Source organism: Culex quinquefasciatus, chromosome 3 (assembly GCF_015732765.1).
Source record: "Culex quinquefasciatus strain JHB chromosome 3, VPISU_Cqui_1.0_pri_paternal, whole genome shotgun sequence".
Lineage (NCBI taxonomy): Eukaryota > Metazoa > Arthropoda > Insecta > Diptera > Culicidae > Culex > Culex quinquefasciatus.
Genome location: NC_051863.1, coordinates 185,811,819 through 185,836,048, shown reverse-complemented (window position 1 = coordinate 185,836,048; position 24,230 = coordinate 185,811,819). Strand labels below are relative to the sequence as shown.

General features: G+C 33.0%; 2 protein-coding genes across 2 annotated transcripts; one reads left to right on the top strand and one right to left on the bottom strand.

The window, feature by feature from the left end:
• The first annotated feature begins 4,279 nt into the window (after positions 1 to 4,279).
• LOC6049111 (cleavage and polyadenylation specificity factor subunit 5) lies at positions 4,280 to 14,498 on the top strand. The gene is made up of 5 exons (XM_038264345.1): positions 4,280 to 4,642; positions 4,700 to 4,964; positions 5,548 to 5,713; positions 14,036 to 14,150; positions 14,218 to 14,498. Exons 1-5 carry the CDS (start codon positions 4,521 to 4,523, stop codon positions 14,237 to 14,239), a joined length of 690 nt encoding a protein of 229 aa, XP_038120273.1. The 5' UTR covers positions 4,280 to 4,520; the 3' UTR covers positions 14,240 to 14,498.
• Positions 14,499 to 14,574: 76 nt separating this feature from the next.
• LOC6049110 (enkurin) lies at positions 14,575 to 22,587 on the bottom strand. Its single transcript, XM_001865887.2, has 2 exons — positions 21,851 to 22,587; positions 14,575 to 15,015 (listed from the first exon to the last, which is right to left on the bottom strand). The coding sequence occupies exons 1-2, from the start codon at positions 22,460 to 22,462 to the stop codon at positions 14,824 to 14,826; spliced, it is 804 nt and encodes a 267-aa protein (XP_001865922.2). The 5' UTR covers positions 22,463 to 22,587; the 3' UTR covers positions 14,575 to 14,823.
• Positions 22,588 to 24,230: the final 1,643 nt, after the last annotated feature.

Below are 24,230 nucleotides of genomic sequence, written 5' to 3'. Positions count from 1 at the left end.
AAATTCAAAATTCAAAAATTCAAAAATTCAAAATTCAAAAATTCAAAATTCAAAAATTCAAAATTCAAAATTCAAAAATTCAAAATTCAAAATTCAAAATTCAAAAATTCAAAATTCAAAATTCAAAATTCAAAATTCAAAAATTCAAAAATTCAAAAATTCAAAAATTCAAAATTCAAAATTCAAAATTCAAAATTCAAAATTCAAAAATTCAAAAATTCAAAATTCAAAATTCAAAATTCAAAATTCAAAAATTCAAAAATTCAAAATTCAAAAATTCAAAAATTCAAAAATTTAAAATTTAAAAATTTAAAAATTTAAAAATTCAAAAATTCAAAAATTCAAAAATCCAAAAATTCAAAAATTCAAAAATTCAAAAATTCAAAAATTCAAATATTCAAATATTCAAATATTCAAATATTCAAATATTCAAATATTCAAATATTCAAATATTCAAATATTCAAATATTCAAATATTCAAATATTCAAATATTCAAATATTCAAATATTCAAATATTCAAATATTCAAATATTCAAATATTCAAATATTCAAATATTCAAATATTCAAATATTCAAATATTCAAATATTCAAATATTCAAATATTCAAATATTCAAATATTCAAATATTCAAATATTCAAATATTCAAATATTCAAATATTCAAATATTCAAATATTCAAAAATTAAAAAAAAACAGAGAATTCAATATTTTAAAATTCATTTTTTCAGCCTCGATTATCCGAAGTTTCGATTTCCGAAGTTTGATTATTCGAAGGTTTGTATGGGGCTTCGGATAATCGAATCACGAACTTGAGTTGTTGATTGCCTTTTAAAAAAACAAAATGCATTTTGTCAATATTGCATCACCGCCATTTTAGCCGCCATCTTGGATTTTAAAATTCTGAATAATTTTAGCGTAGTTTAGGGATCATACACACAAAGAAAAAATACTCTAAATTTAAAAAGATCGTTCGTTGGATTAAATGTTCGCGTTGGTGAATTTTCGTAGAAAGTTCAAACTTTTTAATTTAAAAGTTGGAAAGTTTTTGATACTATCCTGCATTTATAGAACAAAATCGTTGTAAACCTTTATGGTAATAATCTGGGTGCGGAATAGTGGTTCGCAAAACGGCCTCAATTTTGAACTGACAAAGTGGAACCAATTTACTGTTCGCCAAAAGTAGAGAGTATTGTTATCGATCATTAAAATTGTTTTTTTAGCAAGAATGAAAAATGTGTGGCTTTTGAGGACCTGAAGTTGAAATTGAAACATTAAGAAATTTGAAGGCGAGATCGCATTTTTTTAAAATTATGAATGGAAATTGTTTATGGAGTCGATGCGGTTGCATCCATGCAGAAGCTGTCTTTATCGTTTGGTTCCTTTTAAAAACCTACTGGTTTAGTGAAAATCTTCTCTGTTTGTTGGATCAGCTTCGCTAGAACTAGCGATGTTTATTTGCTGGACCAGAAAGAGCTGCATGATTAGCCAGGGAATTTGCGACATCGCTGACACTATCACCGCAGTTCTTCGTCACCCGTAAAAATGAAAAATCTCTTCTAACCGATCGAAACTTGACAAAATACACAATTTTCCAGCAAAAAAAATGCTATAAACTAGACAAAATAACACATGTACCACTGATTTTAAAACAGCTCATTTATCAGTAAGAAAAAAATCATGCTTGTGCTTGAACAGCTTTCTACTTTGTAGATGTAAACAAAGTGGGATCATTCGAAAATCACGTTACGCATTCTCTCTTTTCATCACCCAGGTAATAATGAACAATTTTAATACTATAGGTCTAATGCTGGATATAATGAATAAAAGACGGATTTGGCTCACTTTTCATCATAAGCACATATGTTTTGTCAACAAATTTGGCTTTAAGCAACAAAAAAACCTAACAGAAATTTAAACACATTTATTTCCGAAAAAAAATCAGAGAAAACGTTTCAAAAACCCCTGAAAACATAAAAATAATTAAAAAAAGTTAATTTGATGCAAATTTCATAAATGGTTGACCGAAACTAAACAATAGATTTGTTTACAGTTGCTGGTAAAACCACGCATGTTTATTTGAAAAATGTTTTGTTTTTGATTTGTTATTATGATTTATCATTTCAAACGGCAATTATGATGCTTCAGTTAAGTACAATTGACTATAGTTTTGATTAATTATAAATTCTTACGGCTTCAGCATTTTTGGTACTTTTAACATGAAAACAGCTATATTTATACAAATAATTGAAAATCTTCATTTTTAAAGGGTTAAATTAACAGGGGTCCACTTTTGGAAAAGTTTGGATTTTTTCGTCCTTATATTTTTGCTCGAAAATGACCATTTCTTCGATTTATATTAGTAAAGTTCCTTGTAAAGTTCCTTAAACTTACATTATTTCAACGTGCTGAAGTTAAATAACCAGTCAAAAAATGATTAAATAGTTAATTCAATCATAAAATGGAAAATGCTAGTGGCCGTGGCTGATTTCAGATGTCGAACACTTGTCAAAACACTTATTTTTGTGAAAAGGACAATTCAATGTCAGCCAACATTATTTTAAATGATGCTAAAAATGCCAAATAAAAAAAAATGTAGATAACAACACGCTTGAAATTGGGATTTTTTTGATTTTTTCATCAAAACCCCTTCAGAGGGTCCACTATAGGAAAGGGGTCCTCTAATAGACCACGTACCTCGCCACGTACCCTATTTCTTTTTGAAACCAATTTGAAACACCGAAAAAATGTGTTGATTGAACCTTTCAAAAATAAATCTATAGAAATTGAACTGAATTGGCCTGATTTGAAAATGTGAAAGTGAAACCGAAAGTGGACTAGTACTAGTACTGTTCAGCTGAAAATTAACACCCAAATTCCTGAATTAAATAAAATTGGATTCAACGTTTAGAACCCTATTTACACTGATAATCAACATTACACACTGTTCAGTTCACTTTTACACACTTGTATGGGATTTTTCAGTTCAAGTATGATAACACGAAAGTGTGTAATCATACTTGAACTGAAAAATCCCATACAAGTGTGTAAAAGTGAACTGAAAAAAGTGTAATTCTGTTTACCAGTGTAGTGAGGAGTTTGATGTAACAAATATTGTTATTTTTAAGATGCCCGCACAAACTTCAAGCATCTTCAGCCGCAGCATAGATTATAAATCAAGTAGATGTCCCACTTGAAAGTTGATCCATATACCCAGTTGGCGACATCCCTTTAGCGCTCTGCGCGCCGCCATCGTCAATTTACAGGTACTAAATTGATAAACAAATCAAAGTACTCTGTGCAACTGCCCGCTTAAAGTTTGATGTTGTTGTCATACTGTCAAAAGTTAGATTTCATCGCGCGCATGGACAATTTGGCCGTTCAATTATTGTTCATTCCCGAGATTAGACGAATATGCTTGGCCTCTAGGCCGCCAGCAGCGCAAGTGGCTACGGAAGCAGCAATGACGTGTTCGAACAGAACAGAATGAGAAGGAGCTGGCCAACCTGAAGCCGATCGCGGAGACTGACCACTCAGGCGAAATCGCAGCTGGTTTACGCCGCTCTCATAGTGGTTTCCACTGGAGTGGTGGAAACGTTCCGTGTAGTTGCACCGTCGGTGACCGAACTGAGCTACAATCTGCTCTACGAGGAGATGTTTACAGGTTGAGGGTGATTCATAAAGGACACCGTAATGCTAATCTTGTAAGGAGACTAATATTTTGTTTTTCCAGATAAAAACTTTCGCCAAAAAAAGGCGGCCTGAACCTGGCTAGCATCAAAAAGTATCCAACGATGATTCCGCCGTATGTGTTTTGGATTGATTTTGGATTGAGGGATTTTGGATTGAGGGAAATGCAGAACCTTTTTTGTCTGTACATCGTTGAATCGGAATTTATTAAGATTTTTTTTTTGATAAGGCGACAGTTTATTATCAAACGATTAACATAATAAAAAAACGCTGCATCGAAAATCCTGACATGTTTGACTTGATTGAGCTGGTGCTTTGGTTCTTTGCGGTATACATCATGAAATCTAGATTGGCCGTGTGTTCCTCTTGGCATTAGTTGGCTATTCTTGAACGGCAGTTGGTTTGCGCAGTAGAACACGACTTGGTCCTTGAGGAACTAGGCACTGGTGAAGCCTTTTTTTTTTGCGTGGCGGTAGTGTCGCCAGCCCCAACAGGGGAGTGGCGTATCTATATATATTTAGTCTATGGCCGCAGGGATCCCCGGGTCTGCTTTACCGACACACCGCAACGGTATCAAACTGTCAAATTTGCTGTCAAATATTTGCAAGCGCGAGTGCAATAAAACAAAAACGAAGCCGCTTGGTGTTTGAGTGCGCTATTTTACAGTTTTTTACAGGAAAATCTTCAAATTTCCACTCAAAGTTAGTTTAATTCAAACACCCCTTTCCTCCCTGCAAGTGCAAAAGTTTGTGATCGGTGGTGAAAGAGCTTATTTCGCTAGTTATTTGAGGCGAACTAGAGAGGTCGTCCCGACAACAAACAAAATCAAAGATGGCAGCGCAGTCCGTAAAAACCGGCTCCGGCTGGCCCCGGAGAACGAGTCAAGGCACGGTGAACCACGACGTGACCAAGCTGACCGCGAACCAGACCACCCTGAACCGGGCCATCAATCTGTAAGTGTTTTGCTTTTCGACTGCTTCAGGTAAATAAAAAGGTTAATTCTCTCGCAGCTACCCACTCACAAACTACACATTCGGCACGAAGGAACCGCTGTTCGAGAAGGACCCGTCGGTGCCGGCCCGGTTCCAGCGGATGCGCGACGAGTTCGACAAGATCGGGATGCGCCGCTCGGTGGAGGGCGTGCTGCTGGTGCACGAGCACGGCCTGCCGCACGTTTTGCTGCTGCAGCTCGGAACGACCTTCTTCAAGCTGCCCGGCGGCGAGCTGAGTGCCGGCGAGGACGAGGTCGAGGGACTGAAGCGGCTGCTCACGGAGGTAAGTGGGGGTGGCCTTTTTGAGGTGGGATTGCTGGTTTTTGAGTGTTTTTGGTAAAACGGTAGCCAAGTTTGTTTTTAAGAGAAGATTGTAAACGAATAGTATTGTGTAAGGCAGCGCGAACTGACTTTGTTACCTCACGTTGCAGAGATAAGATTGCGCGGAAGATTGTACTGTAAGCTAAGCTTCTTGAAGAAACGTTTGTAACAAAACACTGGCAAAGCTCTCTAAACTCTGTACAAAAAATGATTGTAAAAACGATTCAGTTAGATTGAGCAAACTCCAGAAACGTTCAAATTGTAATTTTGTAACAAATACTGAGTCTAACTGAATCTACCGATTGAGTTGTGAGCCACAAATTGTAACACTAAATTGTTAATATTTTTATTTTCTACTTTATCCTATTGTTCTCTTGCACAATTACAAACAAAACATCCACAAAATAACTGTTGTAACTAAACAAAAACACACACAAAACAAACAAACCAAAAAAAAATCCTCTTTCTAACAACAAAATTGTGTAATCGTCATCGTCAATCGCCGTCTAAAATCAAACAAATTTGTAACGGGCCGACACCGTTAGACCCTCGGCCGGCAGGACGGCGTCAAGCAGGACTGGATAGTGGAGGACACGATCGGCAACTGGTGGCGCCCGAACTTTGAGCCGCCGCAGTACCCGTACATTCCGCCCCACATCACCAAACCGAAGGAGCACAAGCGGCTGTTTCTGGTGCAGCTGCACGAGAAGGGTAATGTTTGCGTTGATATACTTTTCTATATATTTTATTAGTTTTAAAATCGAAACTCTTTTTATCCACTCTGAATGATTGAACTTATTGAAGAAGCGAGTTCCACTCCCAATCCGACAGGCAGAGACGTTTAGGCTAGACCGAATTGTTCTTCCGTCAATTGTTGCTCTCATGATTGTTGTTGTAAAAGCTATCCTCTGTTTTAATTATGTACATTGACGAGAAGAAACCGTTCTACAAATTAGGAAGTTATTTTAGAGTTACAAAAACAAACTAGCAATTCGACGGCAACATTTCAAAAGGCATCACGTACATTTTGACACTTTCTGGATTATTGCATATTCTGAAAGTACTCCTAATAAGCTACCTTTCCACCAAAAATGAGCAAGAGTTTCTTTCAGTAAAGTCTGTTTAATAATGGTTTTAAATAACGTAACATAAACAAAATCTCTGGCATCAGCAGTCCCTGTTCATATAGCCCTGTCAACCTGTCAAATAAAAGACTACATGAACCTCGTGATGTTGGCGTCGAATTGTAAATAGGTATGTCCCCTTTTTCGTTTCCGTTTTTACTCAACTAATGTGAACTGTAAAAAATCAGCTTTAAAAATACTCACTTTATATGTATAAAAAGGCAAAAAAAAAAGGTTTTATTGAAAAATAAGTTTTTCAAACCGGCGCTAAATTTTCATCAACTTATTATATCTATTCCCGTACTAATACAATTCTGCAATAGGGTCCTAAAAAGCCGTATGTATATTTTTATGTTCCTACAATGGAGCAGTTCTCTCAGATTTCGGTCATTCGATTTTTTTTTGTATTTTTTAATCCGACTGAAACTTTTTTGGTGCCTTCGGTATGCCCAAAGAAGCCATTTTGAATCATTAGTTTGTCCATACAATTTTCCATACAAATTTGGCAGCTGGTCATACAAAAATGATGCATGAAAATTTCAAAAATCTGTATCTTTTAAAGGAATTTTTTTATCGGATCGGATTTTATCGGATATGGACTACACTGAAAAAAATGATACACTCTAAAAACATTTTTGGTGATTTTTTATTTAACTTTTTGTCACTAAAACTTGATTTGCAAAAAAAAAACACTATTTTTTTTTTTTCAGTTTTTTGATATGTTTTAGAGGACATCAAATGCCAACTTTTCAGAAATTTCCAAAAAATCTTCATTTAATATTACGCCCTTTTAAAATGTTAGTCTTGGTTTAAAAAAATTGAAAATATTTTTTTTTCGAAAAGATCGGAATGTTTTATATTTTAACATTGAAAATCGGACCATTAGTTGCTGAGATATCTATTAGAAAATGGTGTGTTGTTTGGGTGGGACTTAGAAAACATCAATTTTCCTGTTTTTAAACCTTTGCATGGCAATATCTCAGCAACTAAGGGTCGTATCAACAAAGTTCAAAAGTGCAAAATATAGAAAATTTTCTCAGCTTTTCAAAAATATTTTTTTCAAAAGTGGGCAAACATGTGCACTAATTTAAAAAAATGTAAAACTGCGACTATTTAAAAAAAAATCACCTAAAAATGGATTTAACTTGAAAACGGTGCACTTTATCAAAATTTCACTAAAGTACTTTTTGATTGCAAATTTGATTTTACATCGTAAAATGAAGTTAAAAAATGTTTGCGACCAATTTTTCGATTTTTAAAAAAAAATCAGTATTGATTCAAAAATTCATAACTCGCTCAAAGATTTTTTGCCCATTCTGGAAATTTCTGAAAAGTTTGCATTTGATGTCCTCTAAAACAAATAAAAAAAATTTAAATTAAAATTGAAATTAATTGACAAAAAGTTAAATAAAAAATCACCAAAATTTTTTTACCGTGTATCATTTTTTTTCAGTGTAGTCCATATCCATACCTACAACTTTGCCGAAGACAACAAATCGATCAAAAAATTCCTTCAAAAGATACAGATTTTTGAATTTTCATACATCATTTTTGTATGGACAGCTGCCAAATTTGTATGGAAAATTATATGGACAAACTGATGATGCAAAATGGGTTCTTTGGGCATACCGAAGGCACCAAAAAAGTTTCAGTCGGATTAAAAAATACAAAAAACAAAAAAAAAATTAAGAAAAAAGACCGATTTTGTAGAGAACTGCTCAATGGTAGAAAACACGACTAAAAACAGTTTCTGATCACTTTTCGACAAATTTACAAGACATTTTTTTTTTCGATGGATCAACTATGGTCCCCTTGGAACGACAGTCAAGTCAGGTTGATTCATTTGCGTTTGTACAATGTGTCATTGTACTCAGAAAAATAACCTTTATCGTTGTGAACAATCACAAATTGAAGCTTAATTTTAGGACCCAATTCTGCAAAAAATCAGCAGCAGTTCGTTTCCTTGCTTTTCTACAAGAAAAGTTATGGAGATCGGAAGGAATCCGGTCAAGAAAAGTTTACATTTCGATTTAAAAAAAAAAACCTTAAATTTAATAATTCAAAAATTAAAGAGCCCAAAAATTTAGGAATTGAAAAAACTACAAAAAAAGATCATGAAAATCGGAAAACATTAATTCTTATATCTTACTTTTTAAAATTCTGAAATTTAATTTACAAATCCTTTAATTTTTAAATTCTTCACTCTTGAATTTTATATTCTTAAATTAATAAATTCCTAAATTCTTAAATACTCAAGTTCATAAAATCACAATTTTTTAAATGCTCAAATTTCAAATTCTTTAATTTTTAAATTTTTAAATTTCTAGATTGTTAAAATGTAAATTTTTAAAATCTTAATTTTTTGATCTCTTAAAATCTTAAGTTCTTATATTATTAAGTTTAGAATTTTTTTAATGCTTAACATTTTTGCAGTCGTATACAGTCCAGACTCGGTTATCCGAAATTTCGATTATCCGATGTTCGATTATCCGAAGATTTGTTTGGGACTTTGGATAATCGAATCACGTACAAAAAAATATGAAAAAATGTTTTTTATTTTCCCCATTTTAGACAAATTTGAGTTGTTGATTGACTTTTAATAAATTAAATGCATTTTTTCAATATTGCATAACCGCCATTTTGGCCGCGATCTTGGATTTAAAAATTCTAAATAATTTTAGCGTAGTTTAGGGGTCATACCTATGCTCAACAATCAAAAATGAGACAACGAAATTTTTTTTTTGTGATTCGATTATCCGAAGTGAAATTTTTCCGAGGCCTTCGCATAATCGAGTCTGGACGTAAATATAAGGTCAAAAAGTTTTCTAAGTTATTTCATTTTTTTTTAAATTTTTGTTTTGTATTTTAAAATTAATTAATTTCAGATTTTTTTGAGCAAAAATACGATTTCTAACATTGCAAATTTTGGGAAATTTTTGTTTTCAATTATAATAATTTAGAACAACAGTTTCACTAAATTAAATACAGAGCGATTTTCAAGAATTTTTGTTATTCAAAAATGGGGAATTTGAGCAAAATGGACCCTTTGCCATTTCATGCGGTGGATGAAACCATCACCAATCGATTCCCCGGATTTGTTTTACATAAGAGACTAGGGAACCAGCCGCGATAAATTAGGTCCGACTTTGGGTCCGATTTCGCCCACTGATGTTTTAAGTCTCACCTCCATTTTCTAATGTCGATATCTCAGTAACTAATGGTCCAGTTTTCAATGTTGAAAAATTATATATTTGTGAAAAAAAATTCGAATATAAATATTTTGAACATTTTGCTATCAAGATTAACATTTCAAATGAGCGTAATATTTTGGGAATGTTTGTGCCTTTTGAAATGTTAGTCCAGATATAATAAGTTTAAATTTAAGTGGTATTAAAACAGAATTTGAAAAGATTTTAATTTTTTTAGACATTTTGTGAAGGGACCATCCATAAACCACGTGGACACCTTTGGGGGATGAAGGGAGTAAGTGATTGTCCTCGCTCCATACAAAAACGATTTGTTTTGTATGGAAATTGTCCACGAGGGAGGAGGGGTGGTGCTTGAGATTTCAAAAAAAAATTGTTCACGTAGTTTATGGATGGACCCGAAGCGATATTTTTGATGAAAGGGTGATTTTTTTATATTCAAATTGGTTTTGATGGAGCCATCAGTGTCTTAAGAGGTGGTCCCAAGGCCGAGTAGGAGTTCATGAAGCAAATTTGTCGTCTCCCACCCCTTTTAAATTGAAAAATGAACTCTGAAACCAGCGCTTACTCACAACAGAAACAGAGGCCTCTTCTAGGCATTGTAGGATAGAATAGATTTTGAAATTTATTTTAAAAAAATATTATTACGTAGCATTTTGATATGTCAAAATTTCCATAGAGTCTCGGTCAATCAATAGTGCGATGATATCGGACAAAATTCGTTAATCTGTTGAACTAACGGTTTTCGGATTATGGTTGTATCGACCATTGTTGCGAATCGAGGGTCTACTGGCGCCTTGACGATCAAATGGAGCCTAACATTTCAAAAGGGCGCATGGGTTTTGTGAACAGGAGTGTGTCTCCTTCACTCAAATGATAGTTTACATAAGGTATAATAGAGATGCACTCTTGTTTGCAAAGCTCTATGCCCTAATGAAATGAAAGGCATGAAATAGTCGTCTTAATTACTAGTGTTCAACTTATGAACTGTTCATTTATGTTTATTGGTTTGTGGAAGCGGCAAGACTGGTTTAAAAACAAGATCCTTTACCTTATTTGGCGTTATAATAAAACATTCGGGGATTTGAGATTAAATTTACTTTCAGACAGTTTAGTTTAGGTTGTTGATTAAAGTTAGATAGTTTTCCGTAGATGAATAATTGGACTTAAATGATTAGTTGATTTGAACGAAGTGTAACATTTCATTGGCAGATCTGTTTCTAGTTGTAATGTACGACAAGACTATTGACGGACGTGACAGGTCGGCAGTTAGTTTTCATCTTTTTTCTCTAGTATTTTTATTTCCTTTAAATTTGGAATACATCATAGGTTTCTTTTGTATAGATCTCCGATTAGTTACATTTTCTTATTTAATTAACTAATAATTTAATTTATTCCGGGCCTTCTTACTCTGAATCACAATTTCAGATTTTCTTTATTCAGTGTTAAACTTAGATTACCGTAACTGCTCAAATCATCCATGTTCTTACTACTCACATCAACACTAATTTTCTTTCACCTCCCCCCTCCCGATCCCCTATATCTTCCGGTGGTGTTCATTTGGTATGCAATACTAGTTCGGCCACTACCCTTTTTCCACAAGAAACCGGACTTGGACTGACTTGAGGCCGCGTCCCTCACCTTGCTCCGTAAAACGAAAACGAAATTGGTTTTGATGGCAATTTTATTTATGAAAAATATCTCTTTGTGATGTAAGCTTTACAGATCCACTAGGGGAAATTCTCGTATCTTTGGCAGGTTAAGCACTCGCTCCTGAGCAATTCTCTACGAAATCGGTCTTTTTTCTTCAATTTTAATTTTTGTATTTTTTAATCCGGCTGAAACTTTTTTGGTGCCTTCGGTATGCCCAAAGAAGCCATTTTGCATCATTAGTTTGTCCATATAATTTTCCATACAAATTCGGCAGCTGTCCATACAAAAATGATGTATGAAAATTCAAAAATCTGTATCTTTTGAAGGAATTTTTGATCGATTTGGTGTCTTCGGCAAAGTTGTAGGTATGGATACGGACTACACTGGAAAAAATAATACACGGTAAAAAAATTTGGTGATTTTTTATTTAACTTTATCACTAAAACTTGATTTACAAAAAACACTATTTTTAATTTTTTTATTTTTGATATGTTTTAGAAGACATAAAATGCCAACTTTTCAGAAATTTCCAGGTTGTGCAAAAATCACTGACCGAGTTATGAATTTTTAATCAATACTGATTTTTCAAAAATCGAAATTTTGGTCGTAAAATTTTTCAACTTCATTTTCGATGTAAAATCAAATTTACAATCAAAAAGTACTTTACTAAAATTTTGATAAAGTGCACCGTTTTCAAGTTATAGCCATATTTAAGTGACTTTTTGAAAATAGTCGCAGTTTTCATTTTTAAATTAGTGCACATGTTTGCCCAGTTTTGAAAAAATATTTTTGAAAAGCTGAGAAAATTCTCTATATTTTGCTTATTCGGACTATGTTGATACGACCTTTAGTTGCTGAGATATTGCAATGCAAAGGTTTAAAAACAGGAAAATTGATGTTTTCTAAGTTTCACCCAAACAACCCACCATTTTCTATCGTCAATATCTCAGCAACTAATGGTCCGATTTTCAATGTTAATATATGAAACAATTGTGAAATTTTCCGATCTTTTCGAAAAAAATATTTTTGGAATTTTCAAATCAAGACAAACATTTTAAAAGGGCGTAATATTGAATGTTTGGCCTTTGTGAAATGTTACTCTTGATTTGAAAATTCCAAAAATATTTTTTTCGAAGAGATCGGAAAATTTCACAAATGTTTCATATATTAACATTGAAAATCGGACCATTAGTTGCTGAGATATTGACGATAGAAAATGGTGGGTTGTTTGGGTGAAACTTAGAAAACATCAATTTTCCTGTTTTTAAACCTTTGCATTGCAATATCTCAGCAACTAAAGGTCGTATCAACAAAGTCCAAATAAGCAAAATATAGAGAATTTTCTCAGCTTTTCAAAAATATTTTTTCAAAACTGGGCAAACATGTGCACTAATTTAAAAATGAAAACTGCGACTATTTTCAAAAAGTCACTTAAATATGGCTATAACTTGAAAACGGTGCACTTTATCAAAATTTCAGTAAAGTACTTTTGATTGCAAATTTGATTTTACATCGAAAATGAAATTGAAAAATTTTACGACCAAAATTTCGATTTTTGAAAAATCAGTATTGATTAAAAATTCATAACTCGGTCAGTGATTTTTGCACAACCTGAAATTTCTGAAAAGTTGGCATTTTATGCCTTCTAAAACATATCAAAAATAAAAAAATTAAAAATAGTGTTTTTTGTAAATCAAGTTTTAGTGATAAAAGTTAAATAAAAAATCACCAAATTTTTTACCGTGTATTATTTTTTCCAGTGTAGTCCGTATCCATACCTACAACTTTGCCGAAGACACCAAATCGATCAAAAATTCCTTCAAAAGATACAGATTTTTGAATTTTCATACATCATTTTTGTATGGACAGCTGCCGAATTTGTATGGAAAATTATATGGACAAACTAATGATGCAAAATGGCTTCTTTGGGCATACCGAAGGCACCAAAAAAGTTTCAGTCGGATTAAAAAATACAAAAAAAATCGAATGACCGAAATCCTAGAGAACTGCTCTCCTAACTCCATCCAATTTGCTGATTTTCACTATTTAAACAACTAATTTTGCAAAACTTTTTATAGAAACTTGCATGCTCACTTCTTATTGAGCTATTTATCACTCGAGTTCAGTTGAAAACGCTTTTAATTAGTTTTAATTGAATGTCAAAGTTCTGACCTGCCAACATTAGAGGCACGCTGGAATTAGATGCTGTTCCCCTACTGTTTAAAGAATTTACTGATATTTATCTATGTCTCAACGGTTTACGATGTTAGAACTTGTTCTAGAACTTGGATTAATTGGAAGTATCTGGTTTATTTGATTATGCCCCATTCGCGCGGGCTCCTTACAACAACCTCCGGTTATAACCAATTTTAAAACCTCAGCTGTCATTGTTGTTTACGTTATCAAACCGGAGCCCGTGCAAATGGGGTATTACAATAGATAAGAAATAATGCTATTTAAATACTCTATTGTTTGCTGTAAACCCAATCAGGGTTGCTATAATGGAAATTCAACTAATTGTTACAGCAAAGAAGCAAATCGATTAGAATGCTATTGTGATGTAAAACTCTGCTTTAACCGTCAGTTTACTGTTGTACCCTTAAAAATGTAGTTTACATTCAAATTAGGCAGTTTTAGGGCATTTTACTTCTAGTTTTTTGTAGGTTAGTTTCAACCAATTGTTTTTAATTGTAATATTCACGCAGTTTGTTATTGTGAATATCTTCCAAAATGTATTGTTCAGAGCTGTTATCCTCATAATGTTATTTTTTAAAAGGACGAATGTTGTTCCTTTTTTAATAAAAGTTATTGTCAATTATGTATTCAACAAACATATTGTAATTACACTGTGATTGTATAACTCTTTCTGAAAGCATATATTTTTCATACCAATGTACACACTGTTAGGCAAATATATTAATATAAAAAAAAATCATGAGAAACGCCTTTCGATTCTGTCTCCATGTTTGAAAGTAAAACAAAATGTCCAGTCCTTGTTCTAACAACATTTTTTTCTATCCTCCAAAAAAAAAAAAAAAATGAAATCACAGCTCTTTTTGCCGTACCGAAAAACTACAAGCTAGTGGCCGCCCCGCTGTTTGAGCTGTACGACAATTCGCAAGGGTACGGACCGATCATTTCGTCGCTGCCGCAGGCCCTGTGCCGGTAAGTTTGACCCTCCCCCATCTCAATTGTCCTTCATTTAACTAACATTTGTTTCGCTCCATTGCAGATTCAACTTCATCTACATGTAAGGCTCGACCGGTGAAGAGTGACGAAACAGTGACGACCACATTCGCCGGGCTCCTCCGGAAAAAAGGTAGGCCCAGTCGCTGAAGAAGTTGCTTCCTTTTTAATGTCCATGAACAACAAACAAACCAACCAACAATTTTTCACTCACACACTTAGCAAGAACTAACGCTGATTAATACAAACTTCATTTAGACGCGTAGAATTATGAGAGAGAGAGAGATCACGAATTAAACAAAAAAAAGTCAAACCCAATTGTAAAAAGAGAATACGATTCTAAGTCCTTTATTAGACGATAATGAGAAATTTCCCTTCAAAAATCAAACAATAGCTTTTTACGGAAGATTTTGTCAAGTTTATTATTGCACAATTCACGGGGTAAAATCTCTAATTATTCATATCATAAAGTGGAAAACACGCGGGCACACACAAAGGTTCGTTTGACTAGAGTGTTTGGAGACAATCTTTGCGTTAAAATCTACATGTATCGATAGAGTTTTGTAATATTATATAAATAGACTTGTGTTTTTCAAAAATATATAAAACCAAAGCTACCAGCTAAAACTTCACTCATCACACGCACTAATCTCTACTTGTTCTGCTGCTGTTCGTCGTCAAACACGTAAATGTACGGGTTGTTCTCGATCGTCAGGATGTCCTTCTCCAGCTCCTTGAGGCCCTTTTCCAGCTTGGCTTTGCGGATCATCTTCGGCACGGTGTCGATCAGCAGCGGCAGGCTCTGGTACTCGCGCTGCAGATTTTCCCAGTTTTTCTTCAGGCCCTGTTGGGAAAGAGATGTTTTTTTTATCAAGTTCATTTGGCAATTAAACTTTTATGGATTATTATAGATTAAATTTTATAACTCTCAGAATTTGATCAGATTTAACAGTTCTGAAATTTTGAAAATACTAATGGTAAATTTTCGAAATTTAATAATTTCAAATTCTTATATTTTTAGACATTCGAATTCTGTTCAAATTAAACTACTAAAAACCGAAAATTTTGCATAAAAATTTAAAAATTTCAAAACCATAGAATTTTAAATTTCCGTATTTTGAAATCGGATCATTTTGACAATTAAATTTTAAAAATTTGGAAAATTCTGAAAATCTTGAAAATTCTGAATTTTCTTTTTTAAATAGTTTTTTTTTTTGATTTTCAGATTGGTTTTTTTAATTTTTAGATTAAGGAGGTATTTTCTGAAGAATATACCAGAAAATACCTCCTAAAAATTCAAACAAATCTAAAAATTAAAAAAAAAACCAATCTGAAAATTCAAAAAAAAAAAACTATTTAAAAAATCAGAAACTTTTGAAAATTCTAACAATTCTAAAAAATTCAAAAATTCTGAAAATTCTATGAATTTAAAAAATTCTGAAAAATATGAAATTTATAAAAATTTTGAATATTCTGAAAATTTTAAAAATCCGGAAAATTCTAAATAAAAGATTTTTTTTTTAATTTGCACATTTTGAGAATAAGAAAAATAAAACAAAAATTCTAAAATTCTTAACTTCAAAAAAAAGCAATAATTTTAATTTTTTATAGATTAAATTTTATAACTCTCAAAATTTGATCAGATTTAACAGTTCTGAAATTTTGAAAATGCTAATGCTAATAATTTCAAATTCTCATATCCTTAGATTTTAACAGTTTCCTATTATCAAATTCTTATATCTTTTGACATTCCAATTTTGTTCAAATTAAACTACTGAAATCCGAAAATTTTGCATTAGAATTTAAAACTTTAGAATTTTAAAAGTCAGAATTTTTAAACCTGATCAAATTGACAATAAAATTAAAAAAATTGCAAATTTCGGAAAATTCTGAAAATTTTGAAATTTTAGAAAATTCTGAAACATCTGAAAAAACCAAAAAAAAAAAAAATCTGAAAAATTAAATCTGAAAATTTTAAAAAATTCCAGTGATTTTGGAAATTCTATTTTTTTTAAATTCAGAAAATTCTATGACTTTTGCAAATTCAAAAAGTTCTGAAAAATCTGAAAATTCTAAAATTCATAAATATATTCATATATTCATAAAATTCATAAATTTTAAATCCTGAAATATTCAAAACAAAAATGAATATCCTCAAAATTCTCAAAATTCTGAATATTCTAAAAATTCAGTTGATTCTGAATATTTTAATAATTCTAAACATTCTTAATATTCTAAAAATTTTAAAAGTTTAAAAAATTCAAAAAATAACATAACATCAATAACTTCTACACATTTTAAAAATGTTCAAAATTTTTAAATTGCTAAAAAAATGATTTTTTTTTAAGATTTTTAAAATGGAAAATTGGAAAATACTTCTTAAAACACTACAAATTTTAAATTTCTGAAAATTTGAAAAAAAAAAAAAATTTTGAAGTTCTAAAAAAAATCGAAATAGTTGAAAATTCTGTTTGTTTTTATTTTGGAAATTTTTTAACTTTTTAAAAATCTCAAATTTATAGAAAAAAAGAAATTCTAAAAATCTGAAAATTCTGTGAACTCTAAAAATTCTTAACATTCTAAAAAAATGGAAAATTCTGACAATTCTAAAAACTATAAAAATTCTAACAATTCTTACAAATCAAAAATATTCTGAAAATTCTAAAAATAATCCCAAAATTCTCAATTCACAGAAAATTTTAAGCATTCTTATATGTAACTTGGAGGATTTTCAAAATTGAAAAAAAAAATACAAATTTCATGCTCAAATGTTTAATTATTTTTCTTATCTTTGATTTTACTTTCTTCTGATAATGTTTCTACCCAACTACTAAAAAATTCTAAAAAATCTTATTTTTTTTAAATTGATGAAGTTTTTATAATTTTTGAAAATATTAAAGTTTTTTAATTATTTTTAATTATTAATTTGTTTTTAATTCCTAAGTTTAATCTTTTTAAATTTTTAATTTTTTTTAAATTCTTGAATTTGTTAAGATTTTTTTATATTCTTCAAAAAAAATTTAAAAGCTTCTAAAAAAATAAAAACTCAAAAAATTTAAAAAAAAAAACCAAAAAGGAAATTAAAATTATTAACAAATTCAAAAAAATCGGAAAATTCTGCAAAATCTAAAAATTCTGCATAATTTTAAATTCTATAAATTCCAAAAATTAAAGATTCCAAAAATTCAGTTAATTTTAAATTTAAAAGGTTTAAAAATTTAAATCAAAAGATCAATAAACTCTGAAAAATATTTTTTTAAATTCCAAAATTTTGAAAAAAAATCTAACATTTCTGAAAATTCTGAACATTGTGTAAATATTAAATTTAATGTTTAATTCAAAAAGAAAAAAAAACAAATTTTATTATTAAAAAAATCAGAAAAAAAACTATTATTCTAAGATTTAGAAATTTCAAAATTTTGAGATTCTAAAACATTGTTTCATTGATTTCTAAAATTCTAAGATTCTTATACCAAAAAATCAACAAAAAATCAATCTTTAAATTTTCTAATTCAAAGATTCAAAGATATAATTCTAAAATTGTACAGCTCCAAAATTGTAAAATTCAGAAATTGATTCTGAGATTCCAAAACTCAAAAATTCTATAATTCTAAAACTTAAACATGCTACAACTTGCAGGCCAAGGGTGCATGATACTGATGATACTCGTCGGTTGACACACCTAGGCGAGGAACATCCCGGAAGGAGCCCAATTACATCCGTAGTGCTGTTTGGACAAAACAGCATGGCCCTTGTTCCTTGCAAGTGCCATATTTTCTTACCTCCACGTTGGCTTGGTTTAGTCATCATGATGACAAGGTGTAACCTAGCTGGTGGCCTGTGGAAACGACTCGTAAACCTTTGACCAGCGAGGGTCAGAGTAGAGACGGCTAGAAGAAAGGGGCGCGTCAATGTGGGAAAGGGAAGTAATTTGTGATTGTAGACGGTATTGTTTTGATTCGCAGTATGTTGAGTCAACTGCTGTGGATGTACCTGAAACATCGCACAACGGGGTTTCTCTTCTCTTCATTCTCAGCTACCACCTATCTTCTGTTTATTTTGTTTCACTGATTTTCTAACGTGGCTTCTGTTTACTATCCTCCATTTGATTTCGATTTTATTCATTTGATTCTCTTATTTCTCAACGCTTTTCCACTCTATTTTACCAATTGATGCTGCTGTAAAAAAACTGTCTGCTTTCCCTTAATTTAGCAGCGATGTTTATCATGTGCCTTTTCTTTATTTATCTATTTGAATAATTTTTCATCTGCCCTATAAATGGCCCTCAATACAATCTAAGCTTGTTTGTTACTTCTATTTATTAATTATTGTTAATTTCTTTATCTACTTCATAAATTACTATCTTTCTTTTACTATTGATTCTTCAAATAGTATATTTCTTTCACTGTCCATTGTTTTCAATCTTCACCCTTTTCTTCAAACAAATGAGGTTCGAGCCCTTACTCAATTTTTGGAGTGATCACAGAATTTACACAAATATTACTATTGTACTTTTGAAAAACTTTTATAAAATGCTTAGGACCAAAAATTGTAACAAAACACCGCGACAAAAGAAATAGCAACATAAAAACACGACTCAACACTAGGAAAGATTTCAGGAGAAAACAAAACACAGTAAAATAACAACTAGGTTTTGAATTCAAACTAAAAGCAAAACAGTTTTTGCTTTAATGAAAGTTGTTAGGCACACTTTAAATGGTTAGGCGCTTATACTTACATCAAACCCTACGTAATGTACCACCCCCGGCCGAGTTAAAATGCGTAACCGGAAAAGAAGGTGTGCATGCCTGGCACGAACACTCAAAGCGTGTTCTAGCGTGCTGCTCGTACTGACTCAGAGCAAGGGTGAGATGTAGGTGTAAGGGCAGTGCGTGTTCGTCGGGAACCTGGTGCATAAGATCGGTCAAGGCCCGTTCTTACACTGAAAATTGCGAATTGCGAACTTAAACATGCTACAACTTAAAAATGTTCAAACTCTTAAATGCTTAAATTCCAAACTTTGTAAATTCTTCAAATTCTAAAATTATAAAATTCAAAAATTAAATTCTAAAATTGTAAAACTTTATAATTTTAAAACTACAAAAAAAAATTAAATTCCATTTTTTTTATTTTACAATTTTGAAATCACAAAATTGCAGGCCAAGGATTGATACCTAAGAGCATGCAATGGCACTGACCTTGTTGCGTGCTCTTCGGTTGACGTCCACGTAAGGAACATCCTGGAAGGAGCGTAACTAACTACATCCGTAGTTCTGTTAGATCATCCGAATTATCTTGATCAGAACAGTATAGCTCTGGTTCCTTGCGAGTGTCCTATTTTCTTACCTCCACGTTGGCTTGGTTTTCATGATGACCTAGCTGGTGGCCTGTGGAAACGGATCGTAAACCTTTGACCACCGCGGGTCAGAGTCGAGACGGCTAAAAGAAAGGGGCGCGACAATGTGGGAAAGGGAAGTAATTTGTGATTGTAGACGGTATTGTTTTGATTCGCAGTATGTTGAGTCAACTGCTGTGGATGTACCTGAAACATCGCACAACGGGGTTTCTCTTCTCTTCATTCTCAGCTACCACCTATCTCCTATTTTTATTTGCTCTTCTGATTCCCAATTCTTAACTGATTCTTCTATTTAATATCCAACATTTGATTTTAATTTTACTAACTTTTGATTCTCTTATCTCTCAAAGCTTTTCCACTCTTTTCTATCAATTGATACTGCTGTAACAAACTTTGTTTTGTTTTTTTCCTTAAAAATGTACTTTTCCTTAATGTACTAGTAATATCAAGTCTATTTATCATTCGCCTAATCTTTTTTGATTTTATTGCGAATTTATTTATTTGAATAATTCTTCATCTGTCCTATAAATTATCAATACTATAATCTAAGCTTGTTTTGTATCGCTATTATTAACTATTGTCTAATTTTACATCTAATACATCTAGCTTCTCATTTTTATTCTTCAAAATACGCTCATCATTCTCTTACTATTGAAACTTGATTTTTATAAAACAAATTCTCTTTTACTGTCAATTGTTTTCAATCTTCACCCTTTTCTTTAAAACAAGTGAGGTTCGAGCCCTTACTCAATTTTTGGAATGATCAAAGAATTAACACAAATATTACTATTGTACTTTTGGTAAACTTTTGAATAACATGCTTAGGTCCAAAACATTGTAACAAAACATCGCGACAGAAGAAATAGCAACAGATTAACACGATTCAACATTAGGCAAGATTTCAGAGGAAAACAATACACAGTAAATAACAATTAGTTTTTAAATTCAAACTAAAAATAAAACAGTTTTTGCTTAATTGAAAGTTGATAGGCACACTTTAAATGGTTAGGCGCTTATACTTACATCAAACCCTACGTAATGTACCACCCCCGGCCGAGTTAAAATGCGTAACCGGAAAAGAAGGTGTGCATGCCTGGCACGAACACTCAAAGCGTGTTCTAGCGTGCTGCTCGTACTGACTCAGAGCAAGGGTGAGATGTAGGTGTAAGGGCAGTGCGTGTTCGTCGGGAACCTAGTGCATAAGATCGGTCAAGGCCCGTTCTTACACTGAAAATTGCGAATTGCGAATTGCGAATTTTGAAATCACAAAATTTAAATTCAACGATTTTAAATTTTTATAACTCTAAAATAATAAAGTTTTAAATTATGAAATCAAAATTTGAATAACCAGGATTGTTTATTAATGAAAACTCAAAATCCAAAATCCAATTTTAAATTTAAAGATCAAAGAATAAAAATTCTGATATTCAAAAATGAAAAATAAAAAAACATAAATTCCAACATTCTGTGATTTTAATATTTCAAAATTTTGAGATTCGAAAGCTACTAAATTTTAAATACAGAAATATCTCTAAATTCATAGAATTCTAAATTTTTGTTGTTCTAAAATTCTTAGATTCGTAATCTTAAAAAATCTACAATTCTGAAGTTAAAAATTCTATAATTCATATAAGACTAAAAAATATATTTAATTTTTAATTCTAAAATTAAAAAAAAAAACAAACCTGATTTCAAATCATATTTAGAATTTCAAAATGAAAATTCAAAAAAGTTCTTAAATTGTAAAATTCTTAATATTTTATACGTCAAAAATTCGAAAAAATTCAAATTGCCAAAATTCGACAAATTTACAACTCTTTAGATTGCATCATTCTAAAATTATTAACTCAAAAAATCTTATATAAATCAAATTCTATAATTCTAAAATATTCTAATTTGAAAATTGTGCAGGTCTAATTTTGTAAAATTCTATGCTCCTCAAATGACAAAAAATCTAAAAGAAATTATAATTATTTAACTAATCTAATCTAATCTAATTCTTTAACTGTGGAAAAATAATTCCTTTTTTATACAATTTAGAAATTGTACAGTGTTTTTTAAATTCTAAAATTAAAAGATCAATGTTCAGCAATCATGATTCAAAAATTTCAATTTTGTAAACCTGTTTCGGTAGAGTCGCTGGTCAGCAGTTCGACTAACCATCCAATGGTCGTCAGTTCGATCCCCAATTTAATTTGATTTCAAGAATCGTATTCAACGAATGTTTCCAGAATAAAAAAGAGCAATTCGTTGCAAATTTCGATTTAATTAGCACTCTTAGTATTTATCCAACTCGGTTGGGCGGAGATAAAAATTGACTCACCTTCAGCAGCTCCAGCCGCTCCTCCTGCGAGATCGCCTCGCAGCGGGCCTTCTCGTCGGCGCTCTGCTCGACCGTGCGCTTGCTGGCCGCCTCCAGGTCCTTCTTGCGCCGCTCCAGATAGCCCGGCACCTTGCCGTACTTGGGTTGGCACTTGTACACCGGCAGCAGGCCGGACTTTTCCAGATCGTGAAAGTCGCCCTTGCGGGTGTCCGCGTACCGGGACCGAACCTTCTTCGGGCTCGTGTTGACCACCTTGCGGATGTTTTCGACCTTGAAGTCGACGCACTTGGGGGTGATCGCCGTGGCCTTGACCACCTCGTCCTTTTTTGGAACGGGCGGTTTGTGGTTGGCGGGGCCACAGAGTCGCACCGGAGCGGATTTGGTCGCGCGGTACCGTACGCCGCAGTTCTTCTTGAGGAATTCGTCCGGCTTCTGGGTGGGGACCTTGGCGTAGCCCATCGTTCGGTGGGCATCCTTGCAGGATTTGGTCTCACGGCGGACCTGGTGCTCGAACCGGGAGTGGTAGAGTGGGGGCTTCGGTGGCCGTTCCGGTGGTTTCTTCTCCACGTTGTAGATGTTCTCGTTGTGGTAGTAGATGTTGATGACGGACATTCTTCTTTTTTTTTGGTCAACCGGAACACCGGAAAACTCCTTCCGAGTGGACGGGCGAGAAAACTCTGGACTTTTCTGTTGCAGCTGCTTCTGAAGGGATTTTGTGTCAGACTATTTGGCAGCGATAAACAACGCACAGCAGGCCGTTGCAGTGTGGCGGATCGTAGCAACCGCCTGGAAGGGCTGCTCCGTGACAACGTGGCCTTCACATAGATATTTTGGCGCGGGTTTTGCCTTTTTCAGCGCATGTGCCAAGGCTTGACCTGCTTGGATGGAGCTAGAATGTGGAGCAAGGGCAACCATTTTTTTTAAAGATGCTTTAAAAAGTGTTTATTTCTATGCCAGTTTCAATGTAACTTCAAAAATTGTGTTCAAATTTATTCCACCGACGGGTACGGGCTTCTCGGACAGGACGGACAGTTCGGGACGCAGCGACCCTCGTCGTTGCGGTGGTATCCCTCGATGCACCGGCAGTGGCACGATCTGCCACAGGGCTTCTCGTGGGAACACGGTTTGGGGCAGTCGTATCCGCACGGGACACGGACCTCGTACTTGCCGCAACACTCCGATGGAGCGCAGTTGACGGCGGCGATGGCCACGGCCAGCACCAGAAGAGCAACGGTAACCTTCATGTTGACAGAGAGTGTTGAGTTGAATTCTTCAAGTCTTTGAACTGCAAGCTCAGCTGCTTTTGATAACTTGAAGGCGGTGCAGTTTGGTATTTATACCTTACAGGTAGAGTGGACACACGTGTCGCCAGTCTTTGTCGATGCATAAAAAATGCACTTCCCCGTGCACAGTTTTGCCGATTGATTAGCACCAATGGGCTATAAGTTCTACGTGTCCAATCTGGTGTAACTCTATGACGCAGGAGTCAGCGTTAAGGAAGCATACTTTTCAAACGATAACATTAATAATAATACATAGGGGCAGGGGGGGGGGGCAGAATGGCCACCCTTGGTTTTGAGCTTTAGAATGGATTTGAACCAACTGTAAGGCAAGGGTCTTATAAAGGACATAAAATAACATCACCACACCGAAAACCATGTTTGAATTCATTGTATTTTCGAATTATAAGCAAAAATGTAAATTTATTGACAAAAACACGCAAATGTTGTTTAATCCGAGTTTATAATGCTACCAGGTAATCAAACAACAACGGAACCTCAAAACAATTTAGAGGCTTGGTGGTGGAAGTGTTAAATTAAAATCCACTTGGGGGCAGGATGGACCACCCTTTTCCTGCCTTATAAAACAATTAAAAGTTATGAAATTTTGGTTAAATGGATTATGTCGCTCCTGGTAGGATCACAAATCACGTTTAATGCCAAATTAGTTGATTTTTTAGTTGTTTTGATTCTTATTTGTAAAAATAGTGTCTTATTTCAACACCTTTAAAAACTATTTTCAAAAATGTTTGTTTTGGTAAGTGACTATTTTCATAAAAGTGGTCTAACTTTATGGAAACGATGTTAGAAAGGTCCCTTAAGTTATCTTCCTTCAACGTTTTATTAGACAAAATGGCTTGTTTTCTAAGGTGGCCCATTCTGCCCGCACCCAGGAAAAGTAGGCGAAAAAAACTTTTTTTTAAGGTGGCTCAAAAATAGTTTTAAGCTAAAAATGTTCATCAACCAAGTACACAACATTGAAGGGAACATTCCAAAGCATAAGCCTACTACACTGAATTCACAAATTTGTATGTTTTTTCTATGGTTTTTGGCGCATTTTACTTAGGCGGGCCATTCTGCCCCCCTGCCCTTATAATAAA

What these genes read in the sequence shown, in the direction of transcription:
- LOC6049111 (XM_038264345.1), top strand. Translation starts at nt 4,521, where the DNA reads ATGGCAGCGCAGTCCGTAAAAACCGGCTCCGGCTGGCCCCGGAGAACG. An exon ending in CTGAACCGGGCCATCAATCT is followed by an intron (nt 4,643 to 4,699) that starts GTAAGTGTTTTG and finishes ATTCTCTCGCAG; the next exon opens with CTACCCACTCACAAACTACA. An exon ending in GGTGCAGCTGCACGAGAAGG is followed by an intron (nt 5,714 to 14,035) that starts GTAATGTTTGCG and finishes ATGAAATCACAG; the next exon opens with CTCTTTTTGCCGTACCGAAA.
- LOC6049110 (XM_001865887.2), bottom strand. Translation starts at nt 22,462, where the DNA reads ATGTCCGTCATCAACATCTACTACCACAACGAGAACATCTACAACGTG. An exon ending in AGCGGCTGGAGCTGCTGAAG is followed by an intron (nt 15,016 to 21,850) that starts GTGAGTCAATTT and finishes CTTTCCCAACAG; the next exon opens with GGCCTGAAGAAAAACTGGGA.